This window comes from Pleurodeles waltl, chromosome 7, assembly GCF_031143425.1.
Source record: "Pleurodeles waltl isolate 20211129_DDA chromosome 7, aPleWal1.hap1.20221129, whole genome shotgun sequence".
Classification (NCBI taxonomy): domain Eukaryota; kingdom Metazoa; phylum Chordata; class Amphibia; order Caudata; family Salamandridae; genus Pleurodeles; species Pleurodeles waltl.
This window is the reverse complement of record NC_090446.1, coordinates 287,978,308-287,992,028: the sequence shown is the minus strand read 5'-3', so window position 1 is coordinate 287,992,028 and position 13,721 is coordinate 287,978,308. Positions and strand designations below refer to the sequence as shown.

Below are 13,721 nucleotides of genomic sequence, written 5' to 3'. Positions count from 1 at the left end.
GGTTTTTTAAAATTTAATTTACTACCAATTCGTATTTTTTCCCCTTTTATTCATCTTTTCTTCCATCGTCATTTTTTCAATATGTTGCTTTCTTTTTCTTCAAGTCTGATTTTGTTTACTCTAGTGCACCCTCCAATGTCAATGTCAACACACTATTGAATTGCCAGTAAACATGGCCGCGACCTATTGGCTTTGTCAGTGCTTGTTTTAATTAGCAAGTACTCATTAGTTTCTCGAAGCAGCGAGTTTCCTTTTATTTTATCACTGTTGCATGCTTATATTTTATTCAATAGCGCAAAGAAGGTGGTCTCTATGTAGTGCTCTATAAGCATTACTGGCCAGAGGTAGGTAGCCTTTTGCGCCTCGCAAACGGCGAAAAACGCTCTTTGCGAGGCGCAAAAGACCTTCCGCGATGCAGAGTCACATTTTGCGAGTTGGTACCGACTCGCAAAATGTGATTCCGACTCGCAAATAGGAAGGGGTGTTCCCTTCCTATTTGCGACCGCATCGCAATGTAGAGTTGATTTGTGACCGCGAAAGCGGTCGCAAACCAACTCGCAGTTACCATCCACTTGAAGTGGATGGTAACTCATTCGCAAAAGGGAAGGGGTCCCTTCCCCTTTGTCACTGCAGAAATAAATATTTTTTCAGAGCAGGCAGTGGTCCTATGGACCACTGCCTACTCTGAAAAAAACGAAACTAACGGTTTCGGTATTTTTTCTGTTTGCAGCTCGTTTTCCTTTAAGGAAAACGGGCTGAAAAAAGAAAAAAAAAAACTGCTTTATTAAGAAAACAGTCACCGACATGGTGGTCTGCTGTCCCCAGCAGGCAACCATCCCCGTAAGTGCCTAGACTCGCTATGGGGTCGCAAACTGCCACCCACCTCATAAATATTCATGAGGTGGGTCTTTGCGACCCCATAGCGAGTCGCAGAAGGTGTCTGAGACACCTTTCTGCATTTCCTTTTGTGAGTTGCAAATTGCGAGTCGCTGGGGCTCGCAATTTGCAACTCGCAAAAGGAAACCTACCTACATCTGGCCCTTAATATCATAACCTACTTGAGTGAGATTATGTTTGCAGAGCCCCACTTCACTTTTTTATTTACTTTACAGCATTACACTCTATGTTCTGCGATCAGGGATTTAAAGTTTAGATCCAATTGGCAGATAATCTAATAAAATGATTACACTCTTATTTAACTTATTAGCTCAATACATAAAAAAAAAAATAGGCATACAGTAGAAACAAATATTCCAAATGTATTTGGAGTAGATATACATCCTAGATATGAATAATTGTGTATTCTATATTTTATTGATCTTAAACCCTTAATACGCTATTGAAGTACTATTTTACGGCATAAATACAGTTATTTTTCAAAGTATTAAAAAATAATAGAAACTTGTGCCTCATGGATGCCTCCTTGCTTTCAGCCTGTGTACTGCTACACAGTGTGTCTTTACTTTCCGTTTCATATTTGCTGCAGGACTCTTTCGCTGTGGTCCTACCTCCGTCAAGGCTGTCAAAGAGGGGGATATTCAGCTGAGGTACGACGCCCCCTTTGTTTTTGCAGAGGTGAATGCTGACCGTACCAACTGGGTTTACTATGGTCCTGACAGGAAGGAGCGGGTACATTCAGATACTTACTACATTGGGCAGATGATGAGCACCAAGGCTGTGGGCAGCGATGAGCGTGTCGACATCACTGATACCTACAAATATCCAGAAGGTAAAAAAGCCTACCCATGCTAATCAATATTGCTTCCATTTTAAATGTGACTCAGAAGTTATTCATAAATATTCTCACATCGCTTAAAATAAACATTTTGCAGACCTATTTTTTATACATTGGCAGATGATGCAAAGTTCCTTGGTGATTAGTTAAGTGGTTACAAAGAAAAAAGGGGAGTCGCAAAACACGCTTTTTCACCAATGCGTTTTCCAAAAACATTTTCACTCAGATGTAACAACAAAATGAATAAAAGGGTTTACATGAAATTTTGCAGGAATATAGATTATGGCGTTGAAAAGGTCAGTTTTGTAATTTGATGTAAACTGGTTCAGTAGTTTTTAGGTAATAAGGGACGAAGGGGCAGATGTACGAAATTCCTGAATTGCGACTCTCAAATTGCGAGTCAGAGAGACCGCAATTTGCGAGTCACAATTCAGTATGCAGGATGGTGTCCCTGACACCATCTGCTACTCGCAAGGGGATCGCAAAGGCCCACCTCATTAATATTAATGAGGTGGGTGGCAATTTGCGACCCCCTTGCGACTCGCAGCACTCACAGGGATGGTGGCCTGCGGGAGACAGAAGACCACCATATCTGTGACTGCTTTTAAATAAAGCAGTTTTTTTTTGTAATGCAGCCTGTTTTCCTTAAAGGAAAATGAGATGCATTACACAATGAAAAAATGAAACGTTTTAGTTTCATTTTAATTTCATTTAGTTTCACCTTCCTAATTGCGACTCGCCGTTCCGTTTTGCGAGTCGGTAACCAGGTTACCGACTCGCAAAATGGGGATTTTGCATCGACGTGCAATAACTTTGCTACATCTGGCCCAAAATCTATGTGTCATATTGGGCCGCTGTTAGATATATCATCCTTGGCATGGTCTCCTCTAACTTTTTGCCCCTGCTTCCCAGGTTGTTTCTATGTGCTGGATTCCGTTTTTGCTGTTATGCTTGCTCTGGACACTTTACCACCGCTGTCCAGTGCTAAAGTGTAAGTGTTCCCTTTATTAATTATATGTGTAAATGGGCTAATCCATGATTGGCATATTTGTTTTACTAGTAAGTCCCTAGTAAATTGCACTGGAGGTGCCCAGGGCCTGTAAATCAAATGCTACTAGTGGGCCTGCAGCACTGGCTGTGCCACCCACAATAGTAGCCCAGTAAACATGGCTCAGACCTGCCACTGCAATGTCTGTGTGCGCAGTTTTAAACTGCCAATTCGACTTGGCAAGTGTACCCACTTGCCAGGCCCGAACCTTACCTTTTTACGCATGTAAGGCACCCCTAAGGTAGGCCCTAGGTAGCCCAATGTGCAGGGTGCAGTGTATGTTAAAGGTGGGACATGTTCTGATGTGTTGTACATGTCTTAACAGTGAAATACTGTCAAATTCAGTTTTCACTGTTGCACGGCCTATCTTTCTCATAGGTTAACATGGGGGCTGCCTTTAAATATCATTAAAGCGCAGCTTCCCTTTGGGAGCAGATAGAAATGTAGAGTTTACGGTCTCTGAACTTACAATTTGAAAATACATCTTCTGGGAAAGGTTGTTTTTAGATTGTGTGTTTGAAAATGCCACTTTTAGAAAGTAGGCGTTTTCTTGCTTAAACCATTCTGTGATTCTGCCTGTTTGTGGATTTCCTGTCTGGTTCAGATTGACAGTTGGACTGTTTGCACCTCTCCTCTCACAGTGACACAAAGGGAGCTGGAGCGTAGCCAGCATATCTTGATGGGACATCTGGGTTGGAGGGGAGGGGAGGATTGGTCACTTACACCTGAAAGGGCTGTGCCTGCGCTCACACAATGCAGTCTCCAACCCCCTGGTGTGTGTCTAGGGGCCTGGCCAAGGCAGGATCTTGTGAACAATAGAGACGTCTCTTTCAAGTAGGTCTACTTCAAAGGCAGAAAGGAGTATAGGTAGTGGACCCAAAACCCCTGAAAATCAGATTACTTCTGGAACCAAGAGGAACCTCTGCCCGGGAGAAGATGTGGAGAGCTGGAGGAGGAGTACTGCCCCTTTGCCTGTGACTGTGTTTTTGCTGGGCTGACCTGCAGTAGCTGTTTCTGCCTTAGAGAGGACAAATTGTGACTTTTGTGTGACTTCCCACTGGTGAAGAATCTCCAAAGGCTTGAACTGAACTTGCCTCCTGTTGAACATCAAAGACTTCTCTCTACCAGCACCTGGACTCTCCGCTGAGAGTCCTGCACTGCCAAATGGCACCCCAACCTGTCTCGGGGCCCTTGAAAGGTGAAGCTGGTGGAAAAAGACGGAAATCCATGCAAAGACCGGCGTGCAGGGAAACTTTCGATGCACCACACACAACACGACTGATAAAAGATGTGCCGCCGGCTTCGCGGCTAAAATCGATGCTCTGCCTGCATCGCAGCTGGGAGATTGATGCAACGCAGCTGGAGAAATTACACAACACCCACATCGACTGCCGTGAACGACGCAAGCCCCACGTAGCGCGGTTTCCAGACACCATGTGACATGATTTCAACGCAACATCGCTGGGTGCAGATAATCAACGCAAAGCCTGCCCGGACCTGAGGTGCCAGTTGGGTAATCAACGCATTGCTCTTTTGCAGGAGAGAAGAAACGACGCACACAAGTTGACCAGAGGAGGAACAATGCACGGTTTCACCTGGGAGTGAGAAATTGACAAATCGCTGCCCATTTTCGATACACGCTCGCCCGTGCGGCTTTATTATTTTACCATACCAAGGTACTTTGTGTAGCAACAGCATTCTCACTGTTTTCTAAGGATTAAGACTATTATTCTTTTTAAAATTCATATCTTGACTTCTGTATGTTTGAATTTTGTCATTTTAGTCTTGTTTGATTTATATAAATATGATCTATTTTTATAAACTGGTGTGGTGTCCATTTCGTAGTGTTTCACTGTGTTACTGTGTGGGCTGGTTCAAATACTTTACATATTGCTTCTGAAGTTAAGTCTGTCTGCTCGCGCCAAGCTACCAAGGGGGTGCGCCGGAGTTAACTGAGGGTGATTCTGCTTTATCCTGACTAGAGTGAGGGTCCTCGCTTGGACAGAGAGTAACCTGACTGACAACCAAAAACCCCATTTCTAACAGCCGCATTATACCGCAGTATTTTTGTGGAGTACCATGGTACATAGGAATTAAAAAACACGATATCGTTGGTTGATGAAAGCCCATACTAAATAAAAAGGCAGCCATGTTGTTTATACCACACTCTGTGTTTGTTCTGGGTTTGAACTATAATGCAGTGTTTCCCAGCCTGTGGTCCAGGAAACCCTGTGGATCCACGAAGCCTCCTCAGGGGTCCCTGACTACTTAGAAAATTTGATAATATTACCATATTAGGTCCCCTGCTTTCAGTAATGACTCAGTGGGGGGTTCCTTGAATCCAATAATGATTCAGTGGGGGTCCCCGGGTTCCAGTAATGATAAAGTGGGGGTCCACAGAAGTCAAAAGGTTGGGAACCACTGCTATAGCATATTACTGTTTTTGGAATCCATAGGATTAAATGAGACACATGAATAACTTCTGTGTAGGTTGAGAACAGCTTTTTGCTGGCGTATGACAAGAGGCACTCTACGACACTTCACTCCTCTCCACTCTATGACACCCCACTACCCTCTACAAGATGCCACTTCACTCTACAACCCACCACTCCAGTCTACTCTACATTTCTCCATGCCACTCCACTCCATGACATCCCACTTCAGTCTATGGCATGCCACTCTATGACATGCCACTCCACTCCATGACATGCCACTTCAGTCTATGGCATGCCACTCCACTCTATGACATGCTACTCCATTCTATGCCACTCCACTCTAAGACACTCAGCGACACACCACTCTCTGGCACACCCCTCTACTGCACTCTACGACACACCACTTCACTCTACTCCACTCCACTCTGCAACATTTCACTCCACTCTGTGCCCCCAACTGCATGCCACTCTACACCACTCTACGATAGGCCACTCCATCCAACTTTACAACATCCACTCCACTCTAAGACACTTTACTCCACCCTATGCTGAGCTGCTGCACTCTACTCCACTCCATGCCACTCCACTCTACAACACTCTACTCTACTCTTTCTCTCCACTCTTCAACACTTTACTCACACTCTGTCACTCTACGACGCTCTACTCCACTCTACAGAACTCCATCTATGCCACTTCATGCCATTTTACTCCACTCTACTCTACGAAACGCTACTCAAATTTATTCCACTCTTCTCCACTAAACCACTCTACACATTCCAATTCATGCTACTCCACTCTGAGACACTGGTGACATAACACTGTATGACATGCCACTCTACTCTACTCCATGACACAGCACTCCACTCTACGCCACTCCACTATACAACACTCTACTGCACTCTGTGCCCTTCCACTTTACACCAATCTATGACACTCTAAGTCTGGCCACCACATAAACACTGTAGTCCACTCTACTCTATGACACGCTACAATGCACAACTCCACTCGATTGTGCACCAGCCTCTCCACTCTATGATCCTTTCCTCCACTTCATGCTATGTCACTCCACTCCACGGCACTCCACTCTGCTCTTCTACAGGCTGCAGAATTACCTCTATGCCACTCCACACCACTTCACTCCACTCTATTTCTGTGACACACTACTCCACTCTACTCCATTTCTACTCCACTTTTTCACTCTACGCCACTCCACTTTATGCCACTCCACTCTAAGACACTGTATGACACAACCTTGAATGTCACACTACTCCAATCTACTCTACAACACAGCACTCCATCCTATGCAACTCCACTTTGCAACACTGTCTTCTACTCCATTCCCCTTCACTTCATGCCACTGTACTCCACTCTGCAACACTCTGTGACACGCCATACAATAAAATGCCTTTCCATTCTGTTCTACTCTACAACATGTCGGTCCTCTCTATGCCACTCCACTTTACAACACTCCACTGCACACTATGCCACTCCACTCTTAGTGAGTCTATTCCACTCTAAAACACTGTATGACATGCCACTCCACTCGACTCTATGACACGCAACACCACTGTATGATATGTTACTCCACTCTATGACATGCCATGCCACCCTACAACACTCACTACACTCTATGATGCTGAATGCCATTCCACTCCATGACATACCACTCCTTTCTCAAACTTGCCACTTCACTTTATGCCCCCCAATCTAAGACCCTATGTGACATGCCACTCTATGGCATGCCACTCCGCTCTACTGTACAAAATGCCACTCTCAACTACACCACTCCACTCTACTCTACAGCATGCCACTCCACTCTCTGACATGCCACTCCACTCTATGACATGCCACTCCACTCCAAGACATTCCACACTCATACACTCTAGAACATGTAGTTCACTCTACAACACACCACTCAACCCCACAAGATGCCGTTTTACTCTATGACATGCCATTCCACTTTGCAGCACTTCACTCTACTCCACTCCACTCTACTGCACTTAATGCCCCTTTACTCTACGACACTGTAGAACACGCCACTCCACTTTACTGTATGACACACCACTCCACTGTATGGCATGCCACTCCCCTGTATGACACACCACTTTACTGTTTGCTACTCTGCTCTTTGCCCCTACACTCTATAACACTGTACAACACAGCACCCTGTGATATATCCATCTGCTCTACTCTAAGATGTGTCAGTCCACACCACACCACACCACTCCTCTCCTCTCTACTACACTCCATGCCACTCCCCTGTACAACATGACAGTCCACTGTACAACATGCCACTCCATTCTACAATATGCCATTCCACTGTGACATGCCACTCCACTCTACTCCACTCCACTTTACTCCACTCTTGGAGACTCTATGACACACCAGTGTATGACTCGCCCTACCATTCCATTCTATGTCATGCCACTCCACTCTATAACACCACTTCACTGTACAGCACTCCACTCTATGACATTCTTCAACACCCCACTCTGTGACATCCATCCGCTCTACTCTGGGACACTGCACACCACTCCACTCTATGACAGTCTATGCCACTCCCCTCTATGATATGCCAGTCCACTCTACACCATATCACTCCACTCTACGACACGACATTCCACTCTGTGACACGCTACTCCACACTACTCTTCTCCACTCCACTCTAGGACACTCTATGACACACCACTGTATGACATGCCACTCACTCTACTCCACAACACACCACTCCACTCAATTACCCTCTATACCACTCTACACTATGCCACTCTACTCCGCTCCACACCACTTGCTCTATTACACTTTACTCCACTCTATTGCACTCCATGACATTCCACTCTACGTCACTTTATGCCACTTCACTGTACTCCACTGTAGGACAGTCAATGCTGCTCCACTCTATGTAATTCTACTGCTCTCTAAGCTGGTTCACTCTACAGCACGCCACTCAACTCTATGCCACTCTACGACACTCCACTCCAATCTATGGCACTCTACTCATCTCTACAACGCTCTCACAGCAGCTCCCTGTATGCCACTCCCTGCTACTTTACTCAAGTGTTCTCCATGACACACTCCACTACTATACACCACTTTTCCACTCAATGTCTCTGTACTCCACTGTACACAGCACACCACTCTACTACACACCACTCTAATCTATGACATACCACTCCACTGCACAACATGCCACTCCACTCTGCAACCCTCCAGTCTACAGCCCTGCCCCTTAACACACTCTTCAACATGCCACTCTATGACACAGCACTTCACTCTACTGTACAGCACACCTCCACTCTAAGCCACTCCAATCGACTTTCTGACACACCACTCCACTTTATGATACACCACTGCACGTTGTGCATCTCTATTCCACTCTACTTTATGACACACCACTCCACTAATGCCACTCTGCTCTACAACATTTTACTCCACTCTATGATCCTCCACTCTATGCCACTCTATTCCACTGTATTGCGTTATACATCATGCTTCTCCACTCCACTCCATTCCAGTGTAACAAACAACATTATCTCATTGCATCACTAATAGCATTCATACTGAGACTCATCTCATAAAATTATATAATTTATTAGAGCACTGCATTGTAGATCAGCAAGTTGTATTTCATTTACTGTGACTAGCAAGTAGACAACCCTGTATATAGGGTTGCCCAAGTTATAATAGGTTTTGGGTGGGGTGCATGTTCTAACTGAAAGTTGTAACTATAACTTTAGAATTTCTAATGTTTGTATAGTTAAAGTTAGTTTTGTAAATAAGTAATACATCATGTTTTTCTGACTATAACTAATCTTACACCTTTGTTTTTTTTAATCAAATATATATTTGTGTCCCTACTTACCTTGTCATACCTATGCCAGCTACTTGTGTACTGGACTTTTTGCAAATCATCTCTTTAACCTTCAAAAATTCTAAATACCCTCTTAAGTAAAGATGTATGTGAATATAAAAAGACAATTGTTCTGGAAGGACAGTCTAGTTCTATGGAAAGATCAAGACCTACATTCATTGAGGTTTTACACACGCTCTGGCCAATACAATACAACACAAAAGTTAGTGTCAATTTTCTCATTATTTTAAAGGTCTGTGTCCATAGAGCTAAACTGCGACAGTTGTGCAAGTGCTCACACATGTTTGTAAAACTGGGCCCAAGTTTCACATTCTGTGCTTGCTTGACAAACACATTTACATATGTTAACACCAATTGCACATACATATGTTATTATTAAAATATCTTCTTAATTTCCAGTAGGAATAAAATCTATTTTTTCTCTGTGTTCATCATACCCAATCAGAAATTAAATGCATCTGTAATGTTTTCCCAAACGTTGTTGCCAAATTCAGATATGCTTTCCAGCTATCACCTGAGTGCAACTACCAATTTGGGAAATGATTCACATAGGTAAACTTACACTTTGGTGTAAATTACAATTGTGTGCAAATTCACAACAAGATTTACAAGTAGTATCCTTACAAGTGTGGAGTCTCCCCATATAAAAGAGCTATCATTGTATATTTGTAGACTTCACTGTGGTAAAGACACTACTCATAAATCCCTTTGTGACTAGCAAACAATTGCAAACTTACACAAACGTGTAAGATTACATTTGCGAATCAGGCCCCTCATGTTTAGAATCCCATTGATAGGCTGCATCATTGCGCAGCTTTGCTGTGGTGTGCACAGTACACCATACAGTCTAAGTCACTGAGCCTCAGCTGCAGGTCTCTTTCGCCTCAATGCTTCCTAATGTGTCCAAGTGACAAATTAGATGGTTGGTAATGCAGTGGGGTACTCTGAGATTAGCTGTGCTGTGATATATGTTATCCAATGGCACTTTATGTCAGACAGATCCTGAACTGTGGTGATTTGACTTCTTTTCATGAGGTAGAATCTTGTGACAAGTGCAATGGTTTTACAATTTGAATTTAAAATTAAAATGAGCATATTTAATGACATGCTAACATAAAGGCTGATGTCACACTGTCAATGACTCCTACCTGACTGACAAACAACATCTGTGTCTGATATTCCACCACACACGCATGCACACAAACACACACACACACCCCTGTAATGCATACCACTGCAGAATCATTGCCCATGGGAAGGCAATCTAGTCAATTTAATATCTCTATTCTCTTATAGGCTCCGAAAAAGAAAGAGAAGCGTTCAACAAAGCTCTCCGGAGACTTCAAATCAGTGGAACCATAGAGAATGAGAGTGTAGAGCGGAATGCCACACCAAGACTGCCTAACGGAGTTAGGGATCCACAGCCCAGGACAACAACCCAGGATGGAGGTGATGGAGCACCTACTATCTCTGGAAAGTTCAAACTAACATCCGGGGCTATGGTTGGGGAGGATATCAACCTTATATTGAATCTCAAAAACCTGTCTGCTGAGACCAAAAAAGTACAGGTGAAAATAAGCTGCTCCTCCATCCTCTACACTGGAAGACGGATACAGGACATTTTCACAGATAACAAGTTTGCTACTCTTGGCCCAAAAGGAGGTAAGTTTGCATCATGGGACAGTTCCTACACAGATGTGAGACTGATGTGAAAAGGTGCCCCTACATAAAGGAATGTGCAGGCAATTAAAAGCCCTAAAACAGGTAATTTACATACAAAAGTGGAGAGCCATCATTGCCCACTATCTCTGTTCTGTTGGGGATTAGATTAAAGGACACCACAGGGAGGAAGATGTAACAGTACATCACCAGCTAAAGGTACTGAAAAGAAAGTAATGTATGGAGTCAAAGGGTGCAGCAAGAAGGTGCTCAATTTTGATACAACATGTACAAAATTGTGGAGAGTGAATGCCGGCGTGGTGGAAGAATAGGATATATTCAGCTGCAGCCATTCACAATATTATGGGAAGTATACTGACCTCAAACCTAACCAGCAGGGGACACCATAGTAACAGGATAAAAATAGCCATACTGACAGAGTAAAAGTTGTTGCATCCTCAAGCTGAGAAATAGTAGTGTGAAACAGAACAGATAAATACCCACAGATTGCAGGATTTATACAGACCCAAAGTAATGGTTCTATTGTTTTATCCATGAATTCTTTTCTAAGTGGAAGATAAAAGCTGAAAAATGGTAATAATGTGATATATTTAATTTTTTTTTTTGCAGAGACTAATATTCCATTAGTGATATACTACACTGAATATGGGAGTTATTTGGGCAACAACTCTATGCTTGCAATGACAGCACTGTGTGAAGTTTTGAATGAAGAAAAACTGCTCGTGCGGAAAGACATCTCGCTTGACAACCCTTCCGTCCACATCAGGGTAAATTTACTATGAGAAATGGTAGCCTGAGCTCAGGGGCCACAAATGTGGTACTAGAAAGGTCATTCTTTATTCATAGGATGACACTGGTTCATGTAGAAGTGAACACTCTATGGAATTATCTTCAAGTTTCAATCTTGCCACGCTATGATAATAGGATATCATGAGAATATTGAAAATTGTTTATTTATTATGAATTTGTGTAATTTCGTAAAACACTTACAATTCACTGAAAGGACACTTCATAGCACTATAGAAGAGTTAAGCTAATAGAAGTAAGGAGTATAGTGACAGAAACAATCTTCACATTGAAAAGGTAAACAAATTCAAATAAACTGTGAGTTAGAAGGATTCCCTAAACAATAGAATCCTATATCCATTAACCATGAGCCCTTAAGTAAAAACACTGGTCCCACAGCACAGAACACTTTGCATTCTTAAATCAGTGCTACTATTTTTACAAAAGCAAAGACTAGGACCCAGATTTATACTCTGTTTGTGCCAAATTTGCACCTTTTTTACGCAAATTCGGCACAAACCAAACTCCATATTATACTTTGGCACTAGACCGGTCTAGCGTGAAAGTTTTGGAGTTAAAGTCATTTTTGTTTGCGGGAAACTACCTTGCGTCAATGAGATGCAAGGTAGGCGTTCCCGTGCAAAGAATGACGATATGGCCTTAGCACCATATTTATCCCCCGTGCTAAAATCAAGCACGCGGTAAGGGGGCCTTAAATAATGTCTCTAAGCTTGCTTATTTAACGCCTGGATCAGGGCAGGCGTTAAGGGACCTGTGGGCCTATTTCCATAGTCAGAGACCATGGAATGGGCCCACAGGTGCCATTCCTAGCCCCAGGGACCTGCCCACCCACACCAGAGGTACGCCAGAGGATGGGGGGACCCCATCCCAGGTAAGTAAGGTAAGTACAGGTAAGTATTTTAAAGTGCCCTAGGAAGGCCTAACTCTGGCCCATACATGGCACTGGGCCTAGTGGCCATGCACAGGTGACATATGTCCCCTAGGCATGGCCTTTCAGGTGGTGGGCATGACTCCTGTCTTTTTAAGACAGGAGTCATGTCCATGGGGTTGTACGTCAAAAAATGACGCTAGTCTGGTTGGAACCATTTTTATGCCTCTAACCAGACTAGCGTCATCTTTTGACGCACCACCGCCTGTTCTTCCTACGCCTCCCCCACTCGGCTAGCATCCTTTTTTATGATGCTAGCTGGGACTTACTGCCGGCTACCGTCATTGCATTAATATGATGCCCGGCTGGCGTTTTAGAATGGGTTAGCGCAGTTTTGCATGAAAAAGTATAAATCTGGGCCTAAGGGCCTTATTTATAATTTGGCGATGGCCTGTCTGCCGCCAGGGCAACAGAGTAAATTACTAATTTTCCCTGACAGAGGTACCACATGGCAAATTATGAAACCTCCGCTAGCTCAGAGGACATTTCAAGCATTGGCAGGAACCACTATCATGGTGGTTCCTGCCAATGCAGCTGTACATCAAAGGTACATTTTTTCACTAAGAAAATCCCAAAGTATCCATCACCATGGAAGGTCCTTCCTATTGTGAGGGGAGCATTGAGCACTTTTAAGTGCCCATTAACCATAGGTTTTTCCTAGCGGTGACAGGCATTGAAAAACAGCTGTATGTCCACCCATGTAAATTAGGGGGATGGACATACAGACAAACCTCTGATGGCTCTCACTATGTGGGGCCGTCAGAAGAGTTTAACCACAGCAGAGACAGAGTAGTCTGCATTGTCCTCAAGCTGTGGACTGGCCACATTTAAATCATCGGATGTGTAGAGTATAGTCTTGGCTGAAAGGAAACTCCATTGTCATTGCAAAGGAGTTCACTCTCCACTAAGTTATAAATCAGGCACAGAGTATTGCTTGTATTACAAAAGGAGTGTCTGGTGACAGCTCAATGACCGACGTCTTCTGAGAAAAGGCTCATACAGTTTTTTGTCCATTTTGTATCGGCTAAAACCATAAATACCACTAAAGTAGTCCTCAAAATACGTTCTCGTTCAAATGCAGAATTGTAACAAAGAAGAACATTTCTAGTTTTCTCTGGTTGACTGGGCTTCCTCTCATCAAAAGCATAGAGAGCAGTCCAAAGAGATGTGTCTGAACTGGCAGCTGCTAGAAAAGAGGGTGTGTGTGCGCCACAGGA

At 43.6% G+C, this 13,721-nt stretch overlaps 1 protein-coding gene across 1 annotated transcript in view; it reads left to right on the top strand.

Annotated features, from left to right (window-relative positions):
- The window catches only part of LOC138304023 (protein-glutamine gamma-glutamyltransferase E-like), a 137,675-nt gene that overhangs the window by 97,371 nt on the left and 26,583 nt on the right, over positions 1-13,721 (top strand). The window contains exons 9-11 of the mRNA XM_069243675.1: positions 1,487-1,729; positions 10,386-10,751; positions 11,379-11,536. Of these exons, the coding sequence (XP_069099776.1) occupies positions 1,487-1,729; positions 10,386-10,751; positions 11,379-11,536 (767 nt within the window). The remainder of the gene's footprint in view (positions 1-1,486; positions 1,730-10,385; positions 10,752-11,378; positions 11,537-13,721) is intronic.